This window comes from Rhinatrema bivittatum, chromosome 9, assembly GCF_901001135.1.
Source record: "Rhinatrema bivittatum chromosome 9, aRhiBiv1.1, whole genome shotgun sequence".
NCBI lineage: Eukaryota > Metazoa > Chordata > Amphibia > Gymnophiona > Rhinatrematidae > Rhinatrema > Rhinatrema bivittatum.
In genome coordinates this window covers 94061929-94087485 of record NC_042623.1, presented here as the reverse complement: position 1 = coordinate 94087485, position 25557 = coordinate 94061929, and the positions used below count along the sequence as shown (strand labels likewise).

General features: G+C 41.1%; 1 protein-coding gene across 1 annotated transcript in view; it reads left to right on the top strand.

Moving 5' to 3' along the window:
- The window catches only part of FOXP2 (forkhead box P2), a 1080393-nt gene that overhangs the window by 471683 nt on the left and 583153 nt on the right, over positions 1 to 25557 (top strand). The window contains 1 exon segment of the mRNA XM_029617020.1: positions 8471 to 8560. Coding sequence (XP_029472880.1) covers positions 8471 to 8560 — 90 coding nt within the window.

Below are 25557 nucleotides of genomic sequence, written 5' to 3'. Positions count from 1 at the left end.
CCAGTGCTTTTTCTTCCATTCCCCCATGCTGTCTGTAACATCAGTGCTCTCTTTTCCACCCATCTTTCCTCCCTATACCTCATGTTATCTCTTACTTTTAAATGTTGATTAGCAGCAGTCCCAATGATCTTCTTTCCCCAGTTTAGTGTGGTGGTAGATGATGGTTAGTTGAGCTTTTTGGTTGGTTGAGTGCGGGTTAATGGGACTTTTACTGTACTTGTCTTACACAGAAATCAAGACAGTTTTAATGGTAGGTATAATTTATTATGAACTGATGTGCCATTCTTAAAGGTGAATTTTAAAAGCCAGACTAACGCCAAAATTGGGAAATGGGTGTCCATCTAGCACAAGCATGTGTCCACCTGATTTTATAAACTGCCTATATGCGCACAAATACCAAAGTGCAAATATCTCACATTAGGGAAAAAAAGGGACGGAATGTGAGTGGGGCATAGGCATTCTGGGTGGGACAAAGAGATATGCATACATGTACCTATGTGCCTGGGAACATGCCCACGTCCAATTCAGCACAAAGTTACTTTTTCTATAAATGAGGGGTAAGTCAGAATAAAACAATGTTTAGCCATATATGAACTGATTTAAGGGTCTGGATTATCTGGGGGGAATGCAGGCTAAAGAACCAGGGGGATCCAGAGGACCTAGCTGTAGACTGGTCAAACTGGGAGACAAAGTGGTGAAACTGGTCATGGCCTGGACATGCTTCTTTTATAAGTTCTCTCACTTATAGGTCCCAAAGCTGACTTATGCTGTTGTGTGCATGCAGGCTTAAAATTAGTTGCACACAAACACATGCCAGGGCTATTTTATAAGCTGTGCACATATGTGCATGCAGGATATAAAATTGCCACATAGCTGGCCGCATGCTTATTTACACATGTATATGAACACCCGCACACCTGTTTTAAAGTTATTGTCGTAGGGTTTAACCAGCTAAAAAGCTTGAACAAAACAAAAGAATGAAAGATTAAGCACTATTTTAGAACGAGAAAAACCAATGGGAATAGTTAAATAACTTAAACAGTGAGTTAAGTAAAAAGTGAATCTAGTAATTTCCAGTTTCCTAAGTTTGTCTTCATATGGCCTTTTATTCATACATATTGTTTTTGTAGTGCTCCTAGCATGGCGATGATGATTAAATATTTTTGTAAACCTCTTTACACTGTCCTTAAAATAGCCATGATTAAATAAATCTAATGTTGTAATAAAGTGGGCAAAACATTCTTCATTTTTTTTTTTGTTAGGAAAGCAAATAAAGGTAAGATGAAAAAGAGGCCACTGTGGTTTTCTAAAGAATTAGCTGAAAAGGTAAGGAAGAAAAGGTTAGCATTTATAAACTACAAGATCTTACAGAAAGAGGAAGACTTGCGACAATATCAGGAAAAGCTAAGAGAAGTTGGGAAAGTATTCAAGGATACAAAAATTGAAATGGAAGAAAAACAGGGGGACAAGACTGTTTTTTTAGATATGTTAGTGATAGAAGGAAGTGCAAGAGTGGCATTGTGACAATCAGAGGTAAAGGAGAGGAATATGTGGAGGCTGAGGAAAAAGCAAAATTGCTTAACAAATATTTCTGTTCAGTGTTCACTGGTGTAATGGCCTGGAGCAGAACCACGTTAAGCAAATACAAATAAGATTGGCAGTGAGGTAAAACTCAATCGATTTTCATAGAAGTGTGTTCATGAGGAGCTAACTAAACTTAAGGAGGTCAATATCCAAAGTGTGTTCAGAGCTATTTAGCCACATAAGTGGCAAGATACTGAGTATGTGCTTATTTTCAATGGCACTGCTTAGCCACATAAGTCACTACCAGGGTCATTTATTAAAATACGAAGGGCCGATAACGATCATATCACGGTGATAGAATTTAAATGAGGGAAACAGGAGGGGCTAGGGCAGGTTTAGAAAAATGTTGATTCCGTTACTGCTGCGGGCGATAATATTTTAGACATTATTGCCAGCAGTAGCGCCAGAAATAACACCACCTTTCCCATTGGAGGTATGGGGGCAAAGCAGCAGGGTGCACGTTATTGCCCCACCCCTTTTTTTTCACTACTCATCATTCCACTATATTTATAATGGAATTATGAATCCCAGGGTAATACAGCTAACTTTTTAGCCACATAAGTTGAGGGCATGTAGTAGGCAGATTGGGGTGGAGCTACTTATGTGGTTATCAAGCGATATTCAGTCTTAGCTGCATAAATTAACTAACTTACAGGGTCATTTATCATTTTGCGTCAGGGCCTTAATGTTAGTGTTAAGGCCCTATTGCATGCGGTAAATAGCGCATTGCATGCTAATATGCAAATTAGTTATGCAAGTGGGAGGAGTTTGGGCAGAGTTAATGGTAATGAGAAGCTCCTAATGTCAAATGCGATAGAGTAATGCACAGCAACACAGGTTTTAATGCCGGAAATAACTACACCTTTTTTTCTGTACGTTGTGCCCGCATTAGCTGTGCGTTACTTACCAAAAAGGTTTTTTTTTTATCACAAATGATGTTTGAGCGAAAGTGAAATGAGAGAGAGAGAGAGAGAGAAGGGGACAGTTTTACGTACACTTGACTTGTATAATGTATTCTCTACCTAGCTTGATTGAACCTAGGTAGAGAGTGCATCAAGCCAGGTAGAAAGTACATTGTACAAATCAACTCCTCTTTTAACTTTCAGCGCTCCAAGTGAAACAAAATCTTCAGTGATGTCAACTTTGCTGTTTAGGCCTCTGACTCCTTGCATGTAAAACTCCCCCCCCCCCCCCCAACCTACCCCACCCCGAGTTAAAATTGAACCCTCTTACAGTGGTATAAATAGTAAGGTTACATATTGGTTTCTACAGAGTCTTTCTCTCTCTCTCTCTCGCTCCCCATCCCCCTCTCCTGAATAGCATTTGTGATAAAAATCTTTTCAGTTAGTAACGTGCTTGCAGTCAGCAGGGAAATTTGCCTAACCACGCCCCTTTTTTCACAGGCACTATTTTTGCTATATTTATAGCTTTTTGATTAATCTAGGCCTAAATTAGCCCAGGTCTAATTTAGCCCAGTTATAACTTATGCATCTAAGCATTAATATATACACGTATATTCAGCGGTTTAGCTATGCCACTGAATATCACAACTAAGTTAGCTGCATATGTCTATCCAGCTAACTTACAAAAGTGGCTAAATTTTGACTATTTAACCCAAAATAGATAAGGTAATAGAGCCAAATTATGTACATCTGAGGTTATTAAGGGAACTTAGAAAAGACCTTGTAGCTCCGCTCACTAACCATTTCAATGCTTCTTTAGTCGGGGGTGGCTCTGGAGCACTGGAGATGAGCGAATGGAAGTAAGGAAGAGGCTGGCAACTACAAGCTGGTTAGTCTGATCTTTATGGTGAGAAAATGAATGGAGTCATTGCTAAAAGAGAGGATAGTGCAGTTTCTGGAATCCAATGAATTACAAGATTTAAAACAGCATGGTTACCAGAGTTTAATCTTGTGTTACAAATATGATCAATTTATTTGATTATGTGACCAGATTATTGGATCAAAGGACAGCACTCCAGATGTAGTGTACCTGGATTTCAGTAAGGTCTTTGACAACAGTACCACTTAGGTAACTTATAAATAAATTGAGTGACCTTGATATGGGACCTAGAGTGAGTGGCTGATTGGAAACCTACTGAGTGGGAGGCAACAATGGATATTGGTAAATGGAGTTTACTGCAAGGAGGGCAGTATTGTGCCTCAGGGTTGGATCTTGGACCAGTTTTTGGGTTTTTTTTTCAACATTTTCATGAGCAATATAACAGAATAATTGTTGGGAAAAGTTTATATTTTTGCCAGTGACACCAAAGTCTGCAACAGGGTAGACAGCCAGGATGATGTGGAAAACATGAAGAGGAATCTAGCAAAGCTTGAAGAATGGTCTAGGATTTGGCAGCTAAAATTCAGTGCTAAAAAATGCAGATTAATGCATTTATGGTGCAAAAACCCAAGGGAAAGGTACTGTATTGGAGGTGAAAATCTTCTAAGCACAAAAGACTGGGATCGGGGGTCATCATATCTGCTGACCTTAAAGTGAACAAACAAGTGGATAAAGTACAGCAAAAGCCAGAAAGATGCTTGGATGCATAGAGAGAGGCATGGTCAGCAGATAAAAGGAAATGATATTTCCCCTTTATAGGTCCATGATGAGACTTAATTTGGATTACTGCGTACAATTCTGGAAACCACACCTTCAAAAGGATATAAACTGATTTGAGTCAGTCTAGAGGGTGGATACTAAAATGGTCAGTGGCCTTTGTTCTAAAGCATATGGGGACAGACTTAGTGATCTAACGATGCAAAAATGCAAGATAGGGGTGATATGATAGAGACATTTAAATATCTCAAAAGGTTCCATGCCAGAAGGCAAGGCTCTTTCAATAGTAAGGAGACTATAGGAAAAGGGTAATGGGATGAGAGTGAAAGGGTAGACTGAGGAGTAATCTTAGGAAATATTTTTTTACAGAGAGAGTAGTGGATACATGGATCAGCCACCCAGTGAAGATGGTGGAGACAAAAACAGTATATGAATTCAAGAAAGAATGGGCAAATGATGGGAATTGGAATGCTATATTCTTTGGGCAGAAGGGCAGACTAAATAGGCCATACGGCGTTTTTCTGCTGTCATACTTCTCTGTTTTCTAATTTTGATACAGCAAATCTTAATTATTTTTGTATTTACTTATTTATTTAATTTTACAATTTATTGCCTGCCAATCCACAGATATCAGTGGGATACAATAAACTTATACAGTATTAAAAGAAACATAACTTAATACAATATTGAGATGTAAAATTTAAACAAACAGGATAAAAACATACATACAAGGTATGGTGGCTTATTCTCAGCTATGTTTACACAGTGGCCAAGCAAGGAAGCGAGCAAGTGGGTAAATTAGACTAAGAAATGCAGAAGAAAACAGATGCAATTTCAGAAGTTTTCTGAAGTGCAATAGGTCATTTTTTGCATTAAGGACATCTGGGAGTTCATTTCATAGTTGATAACCTACAACACTAAGGGCCGGATTTTGAAAAGGTTACACGCGCCGGGCCTATTTTCAAAAGGCCCGGCAGCGCGCATAAGGCCCCAGGACGCGTGGGTGGGGCAGGGCCAGAGGCCTGCAACACAGCGGCCATTGCCGCTGTGTCGAGGGATCACGTGCCGGCACCCTTCTGATGCACGCAACTTGCGCCTGCCCAGAGGCAGGCACTAAAGATAGGATAAAACTTTTGGGAGGGGTTAGAGTAGGGCTAGGGAAAGGTTAGGGGAAGGGGTGGGAAGGTCAGGCTAAGGGAGGTAGCGTGCGCACATGTAGGCTGCACGCGCATATTATAAAATCTACCCCTAAATATACAATCATGACACTGAGGTAATTGGTTCTATTTAAAATCAGGGACTGCAGTGGCAGAAAGACTGGTAGAGTTACCCAGCCCTGCCAGCAAGGAAATACCTGAGGAGACCCATCAGTATAGACAGCCGCTGTTGGGGAAGCCAGGCCTAGCCATTGAGAGAGCAGCTGGCCAGATCCACCGACATCAAGCGAAAAAGATATATGCCATTCTAGCATTGCTTTTTCCTCCCTGTCCGCTCTGAGCTGTGGTGCACTTGGTGCAGGAGGTGGGGAAGACCAGTATACATTCCTGCAGTTGAGTGCCAGGGAGGTAAAGGCTGTGTTATGAGTGTGTGTCTTGGAGTCTCTCAGTTCTGGCATGCCCTAGTCCTGCCAGGGAGATGAGTGCAGTAAGCAGCCACAGCATGGAAAGAACAGGTATGGACTCCAGGCTAGAATGTTGCTAGCAGCTCCCTGAACTCTCCAGTAGGATAAGAGCCAATTAGACCTGCCAGGTAAGAGAGGGAGGTGAGTTACTGAGGGGAAGGGAGGGAGGAAAGGATGAGAAAGGAAGGGGTGAGTTAGAAAGAAAGGAGTAAATGAAAGGAATGAGAGAAGGAAGGAGAGGGAGTTAATTGAGGCTAGTTTACTAACTCCTTGTATCTCATTTTCTGTTATAGTTATTTTGTTATTGTTTTATTATGGATTGTTTGTGTAAGTTTGTATTTGACTTTTTAAAGTTTATTTTCGTGTGCTCATTTTTGTTGCCATTTATAGTATGTATTTTTTATTGCTAACCACCTGGATAATTCCATATAGATGTATATAAAATTGAAATAAATAATAAAGCAGTGGAGGGGATGAAAGGTAAAGGAGTGAGGGAACAGAAGGGGGAAAAGGTGAGTGGGAAGGGAGGGAATGAGAGGGAAAGGTGGGGAGTGAGGGGAGATAGGAAGAGAATGGATAGGAGGGTGAGAAGGAAGGAAGGAAGTGAATGAGAGGGATGAGGGAAGGGATAGGAGGGGAGAGAATGAGGAGTGAGTGAAGCAATCTCACACATACATCTCCACCTACCTACTTACTTCAGGGGAGAAATACGGGGGAGGAGAGAGAAGGCAGGGAGCAGGGTTTCTAAGGTGTGTAGCAGAATTGCAACTTCTGAGAAATATAGAAATATTACTGTCACTCCCTTTCCCAGAATTTCAAATCTTCCAAAGGATCAGAAATGCCACACACCCCCTACCCCAGCTGAAGGTACTCTTCTCCCAGGTCTTATGGTGATTTGAAATGTCCTATGTGTTCCTTTACTTGAAACGTTTGGGAATCCTGCATTAAGCAGTACCGTCTCAAAGTGCAACATTCCTTTTCTCACATCTTCTTTTCTTCATGGAACAGTTTCTAAAACCTTTAGAATTACAATGACTGTTTTTTTTTGTTTTGTTTTGTTTTTTTACAGTTTGCAATCAGAAACATCTAAGTGGATCCTTGTGCCAAATTCTGAACAAAAGCTGTAAAAAAAAAAAATCTGTGAAAGAATATAGGAGGATTTTTATCACATGTGTCAGTGTGCACGTTGAATCACTAATTTTTATCTAGGTTTGTGAGGATAAAGTGGTCTTTGAAATAATGAAACTGAGTGACCTGTAATTCCTTGAGAATTTGACAATAAGATTATTGTGGGAAAGCCTGCAAATGTTAAAAGTATGCTCTACAGACTTCAACCAGAACCTTCTATGGGGAGGCAAATCAATGTTGTTAGGAGATGGTACTAGTGCATTCAGTTTGTTTACTTTGGTTTTCTCTATCTGCCTGCCTTCTCAGAAAACTTGCTTGGAGCCAGACTGTAGCAGCCCTCTCTCTGTCTTTTCATAATTGATCAGGGGATGACTGCTTTCCCTGAGGGTTAAGACGTGGCAACTTTTCTGTTTGCTCAGCATCTCAATGCAGTAGTTCAAACATTGTTCACACCAGCTGGCAGTGTAATGCCATATGCACATCTTGTCAAAGCAACTGTTGTCATGGATACTAGAAACTATCTGAAAATGGGCTCATTGATTCTAATCATAATTTTACTTTTCTTTATCACCTATGAATGTTGATTATTTAGGAGGGTATTGATCAAATGAGATTTTCAAGAATAGCACATTGCTTGTGTTCTGGAAACCTCAGTGTATCAAAACATATTTGTACTTTCTAGATATTTATTAAACTCGGTAACAAAGGCAAGAAATCTAAGTCACCTTTTGTAAGAGTTTTAATACAAACTTCTGGGTTTTTTTTCTTTTCGATGTTAGTTGTCACTGTGAATGCATGAAACATCTGTTTGATATATTGAAATAATTGTTGAAATTTCACTTAAAGTAGTCCTCTAACCTTTATCTGATAAATTTGATGTTACTAAAATTTGCTAGAAAAATAACTTTTGGCTGAGAATCATGTAAAGTTAAAAAATAAAAACATTATAATTGAACTAGTATACTCTCATATAAACATTCAAATCTGTTTAATTGAGAGATCATTTTTTTTTTTTAATGTTCCTGGAAATAAAAGTAAAAAATGCAAAATAATTATCTTCTTTGGCACTAACTTGAAATTGTAAGCATCAAAATGATTTTTTTTAGTCTTCAATAATAATTTAACTCACTTTCAAGATAATCTGATGTTGATTTGTCAAAATTAATTACAGCTTCCAGTCACACTTAAAGTGTTCTGCTTTAATTTCAACAATGTTAAATATGAAAATGCAAATTGAATGATAATTTACATGGGAGTGGGCATTTTAGTTGAACACTCAAAGACAAGTTCCTTGTGGAAATAAAGCTATTGATGCAGTTTATGATTTTTCCTTTTCAAGCATTTTAAACAAATTAAAATTATTTCCTGAAGGATTATACAGAGATAGCTTTAATTTGTGATAGTTTTATATATGTTCATTCTGTCGATTTTCTTTTTATTAATACAAAATAAGTGTAGTAAAAGCAAACCAGGTGGAGGCCAATTAAAATGTAACACTAATATTTAATTCTTGCAATTAATGTCTTTGGATACAAATGCCTAGAAATTATTTCAGTACAATATTTCTTTACTTCTTAGGCACTCCAAGCAGCAAGACAACTTCTTTTACAACAGCAAACAGGTGGCCTGAAATCTCCCAAGGGCAGTGATAAACAGAGACCACTACAGGTTAGTTGAGTTTTCCCAGCACAAAGGCCTTATTTACAAAAAAACTTGCATTTTTATTTTTTTCTTGCCTGTGAATCTGTATGTTTACTTGTCTCAACACAAATATGTAGCTGCATACACATACAACATTGTTTGTCATCAGTTGACAGCAATTCAGGGTGGATCTACAGATTGCTGAGAGTTGCCCTGACACCCACTTGGCTCCACTGATTTCAATGGAGTTAATCTCAGGTTACCAAGGCAATTTATAGCAAATCCATGGGATGCTGCTAATTACAGGAAGTTTCCGTGCCTGGCAATGTGCATGTACGTATTTGAAGTGACTGCTTTTGTTATAAGTGAACTGGAAACATATATATATATGGTTGTCGTTTTTTTCATCTCATTGTGTGAACTTGGGGAGGCAACAGGTATGCAATGCCTTGTAGCATGGGAGAGGTGTAAACATTTTCACAGATGTATAGAAAAGAGAATATATTTTAAAAAATGGATATTCCTTGAAAAATTATGAATTTGTAAAATGGAGACATACCTTAAATGAACAATTGCACAAAACTAAGATATCTGTATATATTTTAAAACTATAGATATGTAACACATCTTCCAATTATTACAGAGATCTTCTGATTGGGCATAGTACAAAAATCAGTTGCCTTCTAAAAAGGATATAGTTTATGTACCAAGTATAATATTTGCTATAATTGTATCCTCAAACATGTTCTTTTCTTGGTAGATTTGTAAAGTTAATACAACCCAACACATTTTTAGCAAAAAGTTAATGTTTCTTCACTCATGCAATATTGCTGTCAGCTTCAAATGTGAAGTGAATCTTATGAACAGGGGTTGGTATTAATGATTGTAAATAATATAGCAGAACAAATATATAACTATTTTAAATCTGATTTTTGGTGGAGAGAGGGAGGTTGTTACAGTATTTTTCTTTTAAATTTTTCACATTTGTATTTGTTTTTTATATTTGTTTTATGCTATATTGGTGTATTTAGCACTGAATTAAAATTGAAAGCTCATGGAGTTCAATGACTAGAGAGTAATTTCCTTTTCAAGAGTTAAAATCACTTTTGCCTACAATGCTAGAAGTATATGTTAGCATACATGAGATACATATTTGCCCATATATGGAAGTAATTGGGAAATAAAGGGCACAAGGTGTTCTTTTTATTAATGGGACAAAAAGTCTGTTTAAGTGTAAAAGTATCAAATTCCAAACATCCTCTCCTTTATCTAATGCAGTCATTGTTACTTCTGAAATTACTTTGAATTTACTTTGAAATTTTATGATGCTTGGACACTTTACATAAATATTGAACTGCACATGGCTTAATGGAAAATATGAGATATAATATTCTAAGTTAGCCCTGGCCTCTGGAAGACTACAAATAACTTTGCTATGAGTGTTGCTATAGTATGGAAAGAATAACTGAAGGGTGAAAAGTAATCTTATCTTTTTAGTCAAAGCTTTTTACTTGTAGCACAGCACATAATTTTGAAAGTGAAATTGTTAAATTCCTAAAGTAAATATTTAATGTAGCTGCTTCAGTTTGGTTTGGTTTATTTGTTACAGTCGGATTACGGCATTTTCAACTATTGTGAAAGAAACTGTGTCTGTTCCTTTATGACATTAAAGCATTACATGCTTAATTCACACAAAATCTTTTTGGCCTCTGAAGAGTAAATAATAAAAACTCAAATAGTAACTACTATAAAAGCAGATATTTAGCCAAAAAAGAAAATATTTGTCACAGTTTAAAAGAAAGATATTTCAGCATAAATGTAAGAAGATAAGCCATGACAAATGTGCCTTTAAAGCTTAATTTTGAAAGTCATTTATATGCATAAAGCCCGGTTTTATGCACATGAATGGCTCTTATAAAATTTCCTGGGGCTGAGCAAGCATAAAAGTATGCACATAACTCGGTTTTGCAAATGCTTTTGCATTCTCTGGGGAGAAGTATTCTGGAGAGGGAGACAGAGTTGATACTTGCAGGCATACTTTTGTATTTTAAAAAGTATGCACATAAGTGTACCCGCACAAGTTTTACCTCAATAGAATAGGCTTAACTGTGTAGATGAGTTTATGCATATAACAACCCACTTATACAGGAATTTTGAAAGTGAACTTATATACATAAGTTTGCTTGCAAATACAGGGTAAAGTTTGCTTTACCCCTATCTGCACATTTACAAAATTACCCTCCATTCTATTTATAAGCATGCCAACAAAGAAATATACACATACTGCATGTTCTTTTTATTCATGTCTAGTAGTTCCGAGATCAGAACATATTTATTCCTCCTCTAGGCTGGGGTGACTGATGGGGGCACGGCTACAGCTATGCAGCACTCATTATAATCTGTGGGAGATTTTCACACTTGTAAATTTCTGTTCCTGTTTTTCCCAAACAATAGCAACAACAGTAGCAATGCTCTATTTGAGTATTTCTTACTGTGGATAAAACAGAAGTCACTCGATTTTTTACACTTTCTAATATATTTAATGTCCTGCTTCCTCCTGTAACATTTGTAAAGTTGTCTATTTCATGCATTCATCCTGCCAGGATAGTTCACGTGATCAGTTTTCCTCCATCTTATGTTAGCAGGTGCAGAAAGAATCTTTCTTATTGCAATAACCACAAACCTTTCAAACAACCCAAAAAAACTTACAAGTGTAAATGGTACTTCCAGAACTCTCTCAAAAAGGATTTGAAAGCATCCTGGTTGAAATGTACATATTCTTAAATATAATTGTCCTGCATCTCTGAACATTCTTACAACTCTAGTGTACAATTATTCTCTGTGGTTTGCATACCTATCACTCACATTTGAAGAGAGCTTTCAAGACAAAATATTGTATCCTACTGAAGAAATTGCAGGCACACTTTAAAGAGGTTTTCCAGATAAAAGAAGACCCACAGATATTGAAGCTCCATCATAAAGATTTAGCACCAAAAATGTGCAAGTCATCAGCACATTCATGGGCCTTCTCTGGTGATGTGCAACTGCTTGCAAAGGATAATGAACAATTTAGTTTCAGATGGGTGTGCAATAAAGAAGAAAAGAACCTATAATAAAACAATAAAAAAGGGAGAATGGAGTGGGTACCTAAGAGGTAGAGTGAAAAAAGAAGGGGAAGTCTGGAATGAAGGCACATGTCTTTCCTCTAAACCACCATTCCTAGAAATCTGCCTGTTTATTGCTTTTGGAGTTTACTGACCCAGAACATATGGTCTAGAGAGCAGATGAGGACCAAGAAGTGGAAAGGAGTCCCTGACCACTGTCTGGCATACCTATGATGTGACCACAACTGAGTGGTCTGAAAGGCAGATTTCATTATTGTTCTTTTTATTGACTCTGAGACATCCCAGACTACATTTCTAACATAATAACTTCATTGATACTGGTTGCATGAAAATTCTGACCAACATACCTCCAGAAGGCTTGCAGTTGCTATTCTGTGCATGTTATGGGTTCTTGCCACATTTCACATGCCTGTGACTTGTCCATCACACATTTCCCTCCTGAATGTCAAATGTGTCTCACACTTATGACATCTAGAGGCCACAGTAATTTCCTGGAGCTCATAAGCAGAATGTATCTCTGCTAATTTTGTGCCTGCTGATTCTGTTGAGCGGTAAAAAAAAACAGAAAAAAGAAGCATTGTTGAGCTTATCTAAAAAAATGTTTTTAATTTTATTTAAATATACAAAAGTTAAAATAAAAGAGCAGCACCTGCTATATTGAATGTAACATATCAAAAATTGTACAAAAACAATACATAGATTGTTTTATAACAAAATTAAGAATACAATTGTAAAGTATATGAGAAAACGTATATAGACATATTAAGTGGCGTGAAATACAAAAATACTGACATGCACATACTTGCATATCCTACCTTACATTACAATACAACCACCTGCCATGCAACCATCTACCATACAGCCATCATGCAATAATATATAGTGTTCTGAATGAATACATGTAAAGCCCCAACAAGATCCTTGTTTTGCTGGTAAGGGCTTCTTCAGGGGGAACCCTGAAAAGTCTCATACACACATTTCCTAAAACATCCGGCCTCTTGTGGATCCCGGCCAGATGTTCAGGACAGGAAGAAGGATGGATTAGTGCTTTGATATGTAATTACAGTGAGCCGACAGCTTTTCAAGCAACTGGCAGATGTGCCCTGCAGAGGGACAGACTGGAGCTTTGGCTACACTAGCTGCCTCCCCAGCAGGTTAAGACCTTGGGTTCTGGCAGCCAGCAGGACTTTGGTGGGTCCCTGGAGTGGTCAGGCAGTAGACAGGAGACCCCAGAGACAGGCCAGTGGTCGGGGCAGGCAACAAACAATGGATACCAGAGTCAGGCCAGAAGTCGGGGCAGGAAGCAGACAAGGTGAGGTCAGGTCCAAGGCTAAGTTCTAGTCCAGGTGGCAAAGGTTAGACAAAGTCTGAAGCAAGGATCAGAAATGGAAAATCAAGCCAAGGAGAGACAAGACTGGAAGAATACAGGGACAAGAGCAAGGCGACACAAGACAGGGACAACAATAAGGCTGGGCAAGTCAACAGGAGGATGAGGAAGGGCAAGGATGAGGCAGGAACACTGGAAGAAGACAGGAACAAATCAGGAACAAGGGTAGAATGCAGAAACTCAAACAACATGCACTGAAGGTACAAGGCGCTACAGGAGACCTGTTGCTGAGGTGTTTGTGGGTTCTCAGATGGAGCCTTATATATTGGAGCATCAGTTATGTCATCAGAGGGCACCGCAGCTACCTTTCCATCATGGGCCCTTTAAGAGTCTGGTCATCAGGAGTGTGCACCTACGGGGGGGGGGGGGGGGTCAGGGGAAGAGCAGCATGGTGGCGACCTGTGCCTCACTTGGGGCGGCATCAGGGTGAGAGAAGCAGCTCATAGGGCCATCCCGCAAGCCTCTAAACATAACACCCTATTTTCACTAGAGGCCTGCAGAAATTCCAATTTCATCTCCTATCGCAGTGGTGGTGCTGGGGAGGGATCTTTCTTGCACTCATCCTTTAACCCCATTCCCACTTGCTGGAAATTGAAGGGAGAGAAAGTATATGCAAAGGACAGAAGAGAAGGCTGACTAAGGAATGAGAAATTGATTGGAATAACAGAGAATTCTTTTCATCAACCAATTAATTTCTTCTGTGACCTTAGACTCCAGTAGTGCATCTTTATCTGGATCATTGACTTGAACATCAGTGTGATCTAGAATGTAAAAATACAAGTGTAACCAGCCCAGTCTTGTGCTACGAACACCATTTAGGGTTGTCACAGATCTAGGTCCGGATGGGAGCACTAGTTAATCTCCAGGGCCCCTGGCATAGTCACCAAAAGTAAACTGAGCATGCCAAAGTGATATTCAAAATAAAGCCTTTATTGCAACTTATAAAAACAATAAAATCAAAATCAGTATCAGCCAGTAGTTACACGGAAAAATAGTTTCATTGTCCATGTACTTTGCGCCATTATCCATAGCAAAAATTCCAAACTGTGGATCAAAAACTCTCAATTTGTAATCTAAATCCAACTCTCTTCACCTTTACCATTATTTTTCTGGTCGCTTGGGCAAAATGAAACTTGATCCAGCACTTTGGGATACCGTGAAGGGGGGGGGGGGGGGGGGGGGGGGGTTGCCCTTCCTGACACTCTCAACTGATCAATCTTTCCGGAAATCTTCTTCCTAGCTCTGAGTCCTGGTCTCAAGACTACAAAATCCTGAAATTCTTCTCAAAGTCCAAAAATTCCAAAAATAATTGGTTTTGAGATCCAGCTTGGATCTCCAGCTTCTCTCCCACAACCCTACTTCTCTAACTACTTCTTGCTTGAGATTTTTGGGGAATCTCTATCTCCAACCCTTTGCAGATCTCTCCTTCCTTCTGGCTACTACAGTTATGCCTAACCTTATAAAGAACTGAGAATGCCTATCTCCTAAAAGATAAGGTTTTGGCAAGGGGAGAATTAAAAAATGCAAAACCCCTCTCCCAATGCCTAATGATTGAAAAATACCTGGGATTGTATTAGTGTTGGGCAAAGCACCCGTCACACAAATTAGACATGACTTCACTTGTTTTGATATATGGCAGTAATAATTAAAATAATAATGTTTAATATTCCTTTTTGAGGCTGATTTTAAATGTTGACACTTTGTTTTCTTTATTGGCTTCAACCATTTTGCATAATAAATGAAACTCCCTATGTGTCCTGTTTTTATCTGTCTTGAGCAGATTGTAAACTAACAAGCAGGGACTGTCACTTAGGTGTATTTCTAGAGTACTTCATATGCTTGGTAGTACTATTAAAAATTATAATTAGCAATTGTGTTATTGGAATATGCAGTGCTGTACAATGTTAAAAAATGTTCTGGTACAATAAGTCCCTTCTCCAAAGTGCTTGCAATCTAACTAATGAGAAATAAAGTGACATGTCCAAGGTCACAAGGGGTTTCATTGGAAGAAATGGGATTTCAACCTTGGTTTCCCTGGTTCCCAGCCCATGGCTCAAACTACTAGGCCATACCTCCAATGTATTAGGTATCATATGCCTTCTTACAACCTTATTCTAGTATGTTTTAATCCAGTTACATCCCCAGGGTATTTCTTCCTTTCTGAAATGCTTATTCAGAGGAATCCAGAAAGATATGTTATTGCTTCTTTGAGAATAATGAGGGAAACAGAGGTTGCTCTATGGTCTGTGGTTCCTCCAGTGATCCCATAGGTACATGCATGTATAGAAATAGGACAAATCATTGCATGTTAAACTAGACCAGTGGTTCTCAACCGGTGTGTCGCCACACATCAGTGCATCGCCAAGCACACGCAGGTGTGTTGCCGGATTTCAATAGATATGTGTGTAGCCGCGTGTATCTGTTAAAATCTGGGGTCGGCGCGCGCAAGGCTGCCCAAAATCGGCAGTCTGCATGTGCCGAGCCGTGCAGCCTGCCTCCATTCCCTCCGAGGCTGCTCTGAAATCGGAGCGGCCTCGGAGGGAGCTTTCCTTCCCCTCCCCCCTGCACCTTCCCTCCCTTCCCCTACCTAAACCCCCCCCCCCCCCCGGCCCTATCTAACCCCCCCCCCCTACCTTTGTTGCACAAGTTACGCCTGCCCAAGGCAGGCGTAACTTGCGTGCGCCGGGCCAGCTGCCGGCACACCATGGTCCGGTCCGGGAGCTGGTCCGGAGGCCGCAGCCATGCCCCTGGAATGCCCCCGATGACGCACCGGCCGCAACACGCCCCCCAACATGCCCCCCCAGGAAAGCCCCGGGACTTACACTTATCCCAGGGCTTTGCGTGTGCCGGCAGCCTATGCAAAATAGGCTCAGTGCGTGCAGGGGGGGGGGGGGGTTGGGGTAGGTTTCCGGGGGTTACGCGCATAACCTACACATGTAACCCTTTGAAAATCTACCCCTAAGTAAGGATGGGCATTCGAGAGAAGCAAAATAGGAAATTAGGCGAAATTTCCTATTTCATTATCAAAGTGAAATGATTGAAAATCCAATAAAAAATCATTGGTTTTCACGAATTTGTGCCTCAGCCTTGGGAATAGGCTGAGGCACAAATTCGTGAAAAACCAAACAACCTAAAATGCAATGAAATACTAAATGAAAATTTTTCTTCTTCCCGCTCCTATGAAGTATGAGAATATAATATATATATATATATATATATGTATTAATTTTGCTCTTGATGAGGTGTAAATCTGAAGAAGATTCATTTTAGGCTTAAAATGACCAGGTGAGGGGTTTGTATAAACTAATGTTTTAAATGATTTGAAAGATGCTTAATGTTGCAAGCTTTATTACACAATGGCTAAGAATATCAAAACTATTCAAAAAATTATTCAAAATATAAAATTGGTACATTAATACACATATATATTTATCAATTGCTCTAGACAATCATTTCTCATTCATACCGCTTCTAAACTCTCTGTAGTGTTATGCATTTATAACATGTATAGATATCAACATAAAATATTGTCAAAATATATACAGAGTGCTTGTAATGAAACAATGACAGACTTGCAATAGAGCTGGACTTCAAGAAAGATAGTTTGTGAATTGCAAATGAGTCACATGGAAGATACCTTCATTAAAAAGGGGATACAGTTGAATGACAGTCCACAAGAAAGGATACTTTGTAAGTGTTTTATATGGCTGTTGTTCCAATAATGTTTCTGTAGTCTGTGTTCTACTTCTGCTATGTCCTGTATCTCTCTGTCCCTACAAAGACCTCTGTTTCGCGGTCCAGGCTTCCTCAGGGGAAAATATTGTTCATAACTATTCTTGCTTGATACCATGGACCGTATTTAGTGAAGAGGGCTTGATCTCTTATTGTTGATTCTACTTTATATGTCAATTTGGCAATTCAGTGTCTTAAGATTTCAACTGTTGTTAATTAACAGCTTGCTAAATACAGCATAATCATTTGTGAATTTCCAATGTCTACTTAGCATGTTGAAAACTTTATTTTTTGAATTATTTTTCAATAGTTTTGATATTCTTTGCCATTTTGTAATAAAGCTGCAACATTAAGCGTCTCTCAAATCATTTAAAACATTGGAGATGTTATTTACCCTATTTTAGGGTTTTCTGATGGATATGCCATTTTAGGTACCCACATATTTTTATTTAAAGCTAGTTCCTATATATATATATATATATATATATATATATATATATATATATATATACGCGCACATAGAGTTATGTGAAAACGTTTAGGCGTCCCTGGTAAAATTGTATTTTTCAATATATCTCCAAGGGGTGAATTTTAAAAGGGTTGCTTGTGTTTAAAGACCCATATATGCAAATATTTTAAAAAGCATTTTTTTATATGCACATGTGTGAGCAACTGAGCATTTAGTCTCTTGTATGATTTTTATCCTGTTGGACTCTATATCCTCCCGGACATAAAGTGCCACACCCCCACCAAGTTGATCCTCCCTATCATTGCGATATAATTTGAACCCTGATATAGCACTGTCCCATTGGTTATCCTCCTTCCACCAGGTCTCTGTGATGCCAATTATGTCATTCTCATTATTTACTGCTATACACTCTAACTGTCCCATCTTACTTCTTAGACTTCTGGCACTGGCATACAGACATTTCAAAGTGTGTTTTTTGTTTGTATTAACAACCTGCTTTTCAGTTGATAGGGATAATTTGGAAATCTTTAGCTGTGGTGATTTTTTTACATATAAGCACATGGACTACTTTTGCTTTTATTGGAACCTCTCTGATGGGATGCCCTACTCTCCTGTTTCATTAGTATCATTCAAGGATACATTCCTCTGAACCATGCACTGCTGAGTAACTGACAGCTTTCCCCTTGTTCTAGTTTAAAAGCTGCTCTATCTCCTTTTTAAAAGTTAGTGCAAGCAGCATGGTTCCACTCTGGGTAAGGTGGAGCCCATCCTTTCAGAAACGTTTCCCCCTTCTCCAAAAGTTTCCCCAGTTCCTTACAAAACTGAATCCCAATTCACTGCACCGTTGTCTTATCCATGCATTAAAACTCTGGAGTTCTGCCTGCCTCTGGGGACCTGCACGTGGAACAGGAAGTATTTCAGAGAATGTGCCACCCTGGATGTTCTGGATTTCAGCTTTCTACCTATAATTCTAAATTTGGCTTCCGGAACCTCTCTCCCACATTTTCCTATGTCGTTGGTGCCCACATGTACCACGGCAGCTGACTCCTCCCCAGCACTGTCTATACACCCTGGGGTAGATTTTCAAACCGCGCAAATTGGCGTACTTTTGCTGGCGCATCAGGCGCAAGCAAAAGTACGTGGGATTTTAGTAGATACGCGCGTAGCCGCTAAAAGCCTGGATCGGCGCGCGCAAGGCTATCGATTCTGTATAGCCGGCGCGCGCCAAGCCGCGCAGCCTACCCCCGTTCCCTCCGAGGCCGCACCGAAATCGGAGCGGCCTCGGAGGAACTTTCTTTTGCCCTCCCCTCACCTTCCCCTCCCTTCCCCTACCTAACCCACCCGCCCGGCCCTGTCTAAACCCCCCCTTACCTTTGTCGGGGGATTTACGCCTCCCGGAGGGAGACGTAAATCCCCGCGCGCCAGCGGGCCACTAGCACGCCGGGACGCGACCTGGGGGCGGGTACGGAGGGTGCGGCCACGCCCCCGGACCACCCTGGGCCGTAACCACGCCCCCCGGCCCGCCCCCAAAACGCTGCCGACACGCCCCCAAAATGCCGTGCTGACCGGGCCCGCCCCCGACACGCCCCCCTCGCCAAACTTCGGGACTTACGCGAGTCCCGGGGTCTGCGCGCGCCGGTAGGCCTATTGAACATAGGCGCACCGGAGCGCAGGGCCCTGCTCACCTAAATCCGCCCGGATTTAGGCGGATTTAGGCAAGCAGGGCTCTGAAAATCCACCCCCCTATGTATGTGACGCGTGTGTTCTGCCACCTTCGCACCAGGCAGGCAAGTTACCAGGCGGTCCTCACGTCCATCAGTCACCCTACTATCTACATTTCTAATAATTGAAACACCAACTATGATGGCTGGCCTTACCTTTCCCCCATGGGCAGTAGCCCTGGGAGACTTGGCCTTAGTGCAAGAGAACAATACATCACCTGGAGAGCAGGTCCTTGCCACAGGATCAATTCATGCATCACCAGGGTGAATAGATAGGGTATTAGCGCAAATTGCGATAAACTGCCTATTACCATAAAAGACGCCCCTTTTTCTATCTCATGCGGTATTTAGTGCATTTTGATAAATCCAGGCCATAGTTTGGGTGTAAGATCCTGGAAGAGGTAAATTTGTATTTCGTTTATCGGAAAGGAAGAAAAAGTGGCAGTGATGGTATTGTAATTTTGTTTTGTTGTGTTTGTTTTAATATTATGAGTGTTTATTATAAACAATTTTTATTGTTTTATATCTGATTATGTAGTATGTGAATTATACATGTATATAGGGCCTGATTTTGAAAAGCATTTACACACTTGTGTAACTGGGCTTTTGAAAATTGTTACAGTATATGCCATTTAATTGTCCATAGGATTTACCCATGTAAGTACACTTTACTTGTGTAAATGGCTTTTTACGGTTTGGGTTACTGATACGCAGACATAAAGGAAAATGCACAGGACTGCTACTACATCTAAGTCTGTAAGCAAAGCATGTCAAGCAGCACTATCTGAATTTTCAAGAAGGCTCATCACCCAGTAAAAGAGAAACCTGCACAGCATGCCAAAAGCTTGCTGGGCAGACGATAGCCCATTTGGTCCTTTTCTGCTGTCATTACTATGTAAAAAAAAATTGCAATGATAGTATGTTACATTTATTCCGTAAATACACACAGACACACACACAGACACACACACACACATGAGAAAAATGCTCCCATTAGAGCAAAAAAGTGAATATATTTCATCTTTGGCCATTTACCTAAGCACTTAAAAGTTGCAGACTAGGAAAAATGCCAATAATATTTGTTGAAGATATAGTTAAGCTCTGAAAAGGAAAGAACTAGGAAAAAGTGAAAACCATATGTGTTACCATATGGATGTTATATTTGTACATCAAAAGATCTACTGAAAATTTTTTATTCATTTCCGCCAAATTTATTCTGCAGCCTCAGAGCAATTCCCTATGAAGTGCGATATGATAAAACAAATGTATAGTCATGTGCCACATTTTCCAGATATGAATGCTTTTGTATGTTATCTGCCAATTGAGTGAAATGTTATTGAAGTTGCATTGGTTGAAAAAATCTATCAATGTAAGCATACTCCATGAATTGTTTACAATATGGAAAATATTTTGCCAATAGAACTTAGTCCCTAATTAATGTCTTAAACATTATAAGCAAAACAACATAGAATTTTCTGCCAAATTTGTTGCAGAAAGATTCTACTCACTACATGCTTATTAATATACAACATTCAGAAATGTTACTCATATATGAAAATTTGATTTAAAAATATAAAAAATGTTTGAAAATGTGATAACTCTTGCTTTCAGCCAATTTTTAAAGCATTTTGAAAACATTTATCGTTTTATCATCATTAAACAAAGTAAAAATATGGGGTAGATTTTAAAAGGTTGTGCGCCGGCGTACATATGTGCATGGTACACAGCACGTGCACATGTACACCCGATTTTATAACTTGCGCGTGCAGGCGTATGCAAGTTATAAAATCAGGGTTCGGTGCACGCAAGGGGTGCACGATTGTGCAGCTTGCACACGCCAAGCCGTGCAGCCTTCCCCCGTTCCCTCCCCCCTAACCCGACCTTCCCACCCCTTCCCCTAACCTTTCCCCCCCCCTAGCCCTACTCTAACCGCTCCCAAATTTTTTGTTTTACATTTTGCGCCTGCCTCCGGGCACGCGCAAGTTGCGAGCGCCGGCCGACTGCCGGCACACGATCCCCAGCACAGCGGCAAATATGGCCCCTGTGCCGGGAGCCTGACCCCATCCCCACCCCACCCCAGGACTGCCCCCGCACTGCCCACACCCCACCACTCCCCGCCCCTTTTTGCAAGCCCTGGGACTTACACGCATCACGGGGCTTTATGCGCACCGCTGGGGCTTTTTAAAATAGGCCTGGCGCGCGCAGCCCAATGCTTGTAACTTTTTAAATGTTGTGAGATTTTTCTAATTAGCTCAGATGGGAGTTATATATAACATAGTTTACTGCAGATTTTAAGTTTCCTTGCTGTGATTGTAAGGTCAAAAAAATGATAAAATTTGAATAATACCAACCATCTTTTCTCATGGACTTAAGATGCAAACATCTTTGCTGTACATGAGAGATGTCGAAAAGTCGGCTAGTATGAAGCTCTATGGCGTTCTACTGGTGTGTACCTCACTGCCTTAACATGCCTTCCTCCCTTGTGTCACAAAACTTACAATTAATGCCACAGGAATTTCCTTACAATTACAGCAGTTTTTGGAGATAGACACAGATACTTTTAATCAGTAGTAAAACACGGTGCATATTTGAGTTTAAATTCTCCCTGAAGAATCCATTGAAACAAGGATCCTTGTGTGGGTTCTTCATAGCAGAATTTCAACTATGCACTGTGCAAGATCTTTCAAATTTATCTTTTTTCAATATATGTGTATTGACATTGGATTGTGGTCACATGGTGACTAATTGTTTTGAATATGTATATTTACATTACTCCAATGTATTATATATACTGTTTATTTTCTGCGATGAATGTATTCCTTAATTATGTAGGAATTATTACAATTGAATGATGACGATGCTTTAGTGAGTAGCCAGTGTGAGTATAATATGTGTATGTTTTGTACTTCAGAGCAATATCTTTGCCTATTTACACATGACATTTGACAAATGTTTTTTAAATGTATGTATTTAATTATTATGTCAAGTCATAAGTAGCCATTTAATATAGGAATAGTTTTTGCACATTTTTAAGTTTTGTGAAATATTTCATTATACAAAATAAAGTTTTGATGTAATTAATAGCATATTATGCATGAGTTCTGGTTTACCTTAGGGTAATTATATGTATGTAACAACAGAGCAATTCAATTTATTAAGAAGGCTTGACTGGTATCTATTGTGACTATATATATATATATATATATACACACTCAGAGAAAGAGAGAGAGAGTACAAAAAAACCTAACACATGAAAGTGTTATATAGGTAGTGTCTAGTACATTTATGTATATACAATTCAAAAAATGCCCCACTCCCTATCTTCAATTGATATCTCCTTTATTTTATTTAAATTCTATTTCCATAGTACTCTCTAAGAATACAAAACTACAGCACTCATACATGCATACCTCATTTATTCACAAACCAACTTAAAAACAAAGGGATAGATTTTTCCCTTTGCACGTTCGCATACATGTGCTTGCGTTTCCTGGCATGCACGCATGGATGCACCGATTTTCTACCATGCACGCACTGGCTCGTGCATGGTAGAAAATCCGTGGCGTGCTGGATTTTACAATCTGCGCATGTATGTGAGGGTGGTGTGCCTAAGGGGGGGGAGAAATTATGCAACCTCCGTGCATCGACGAGATTAGGCCTCTCCCAGTACCCTCCCAGTCCGCTCTAATTAAGGAGCGGACTGGGAGGGAACTTTTCAACCCACCTAACTGACCTTCCTCCCTCTTCCCCTCTCCTCCCCAACCCCATCCCTATCCTATCTAACCCCAAATTTTTATTTACCTCTTAATCCTCTTCAGGAGCAGTAGCAACTTGCACAAGCCTGCGGACTGCTGGCGCACACTTCCCCGGCACAGCAACAAATGGCCATTGTACTGGCTGCCTCCAGGCCCACCCCTTTCTCTGGGCCCTGGCAATTCTGTGCATAACAGGTGGTTACATGCGTGGCTGGGCCCCTTTGAAAATTTGTGCGGCGCATGCAGGCTCGGCCACGCGTGTAACCCCCATTTTTTACATTCAATGGCCATTTTAAAAATTTGACCATATGGCAGCAGATTTCTCTCAACATCCTATTGCTCCAATATATTCTTAATTATTCACAAAAATCTTTGTATCCCTCCTATTGCTCACAGGACAAGCAGGATGGTAGTCCTCACATATGGGTGACATCACAGGATGGAGCCCAATCACGGAAAACTTCTATCAAAGTTTCCAGAACTTTGACTGGCCCTACTGGCATGCCCAGCATGGCACTAACCCTGCAGCCAGCAGGGGTCCCCCTTCAGTCTTCTTTTTTCCACACTGCAGTTAGCCTCGCGGTGTTAGGAGCTCTGTGGAGATTCCTGACAGGAAATTTCCTCACGAATTAACTAACGTTAAATTGCCCCACAGGGGTCCCCTCCTCTAACTTCTCTCTAGCCGCGGTAGTCCGGTAAGTTTTTTGACAGTTTTTCGTCGATTACTGTCGAGTTTGGCTCTTGCGGCCTGCTGGCAAATCGTCCATCCCACGGCTCGATTTTTTCTATGGCCATGGCGTCGGGGTTCCGCCAGTGCCCGGACTGTACTCGCACCATGTCTATCACAGACCCTCATGGCGTCTATATAATGTGTTAGGCCGGGAGCATGATGTCCTGACTTGCACCAAATGTGCCCTCCTGACACCCAAAGGTCGCAAGGCAGGGATGGAGAAGATGAGACTCCTCTTCCGTGCTCTCACCCTGACGCCATCCATCGCATTGACGTCATCGGAACCGGCACCATCGACGTCACATCAGCATCGACCACCGTCCGGTGACCGTCCACCATCGACATCTTCACGGCCATCGGTGCCCGTTACCCCCCCTCAGGATTGAGCGGATCGTAGGGAGAAACATCGCCATCTGTATTGTAAGACTCGGACCGTTGAAGGAGCGAAATCATCGACCTTGCCACCATCCGAGCCACCGTCAAAGAAGCCCTGTCCAGGAAAGGCATCGACCATTCCTGTGACCGGGTCATCGAGGCCACCCTCTCCTGATCGGGGTTTGGGAGCTGCGATTCCGCCTGTAAAGGTGGTCCCTCCGGCTATGCCTCTGCCTCCCTCTTCTGTTCCAGAGCCGTGGCTGCTTGCTCCAGATCTCCGAGAAGAACTGGACCGGCTGGTCCAGGATGCCATCGACAAAGCGATGCAACGACTCCAGGTCCCTTCGGCACTGACACCGGCACCGATTGTGGAACCGGTCATTGACCCGATTCCAGCAGCGCTGGCTCCGCTGCTATCCCGGATGGAGGCGCTCATAACTGCCTTTCCACCGGTGATTCCCGGGTCTCCGATGGCTCTGGTGCGCTCCCCGTTGACAGCCTCATCGGGAGGAGAAACACCTTTCTGCATCCCTCCTTCGGGAGTTTTGCCTCAGCCATCGATGCCAATTCGTCCCTCGCCACCGATTCATTCATCGGGGGCGATACGTACGTCGGTGCCATCGATGCCTTCAATGCCGGCACCGATGCCCTCCAGGACGTCCTTGGTGCCCCCAGCGATTCCTTCGATTTTCTCGGAGCCTCAGCCGGGGCCTTCGGGTATCCAACCCCCTTCTCTTCCTACAGGTCAGTTTGCTGATCCTTATGACACCTGGGGTGATGATACTTCTTCAGACACCGATGACTTACCTTTACCTCCCTCTCCTACTGAAAGTAGAAAGTGTTCTCCTCCAGAGGACCTTTCTTTCATTAATTTTGTGAAGGAAATGTCTGAGTTGGTCCCTTTTCAGCTTCAGATGGAGCAAGATGATAGGCACCAGATGATGGAATTGCTCCAGTTCCTGGATGCCCCTAAAGTGATCACTTCCATTCCCATTCATCAAGTTCTTCTTGACCTCCTCAAAAAGAACTGGGAAAACCCTGGATCAATTGCCCAGTCCATAGAAAAGCTGACACTACCTATTTAGTGCAGTCAGCCCCCGGCTTTCAAAAATCTCAGATCGACCTCCACTCAGTTGTGGTAGAATCGGCTCAAAAGAAAGCAGAAAGGATGAAGCCTCACTCATCTAACCCTCCTGTTAAGGAACACAAGTTCCTAGACAATATTGGTCGACGAGTGTTCCAAAGGGCCATGCTCATCTCTAGAATTGCTGCTTACCAGCTGTATATGACCCAATACTTTAGGGTCATCTTCAAACAGATACAGGACTTCTCTGAAACCCTGCCTTAACAATTCCAAGACTAGCTTCAAATCCTTGTCAACAAGGGATTTGAAGCAGGAAAGCATGAGATAAGAACAGCTTATGATATCTTCGACGCCTCTACTAGAGTGTCTGCAGCCGCTATTTCGGCAAGATGATGGGCCTGGCTCAAATCTTCTGACCTTCGCCCAGAAGTACAAGACAGACTTTCTGACCTACCATGTGTAGGAGACAATCTGTTCGGTGAGCAGATCCAGCAAGTAGTGGCTGAATTAAAGGACCATCATGAGACCCTTAAACAGCTCTCATCGATACCTTCCAACTTCCCCTTAAGACAACCCTTCAGGAAGGACTCTAAGAAGTCATTCTTCCGTCCAAGGAAGTACTACCCTCCACCAGCAAGGTCCCGAA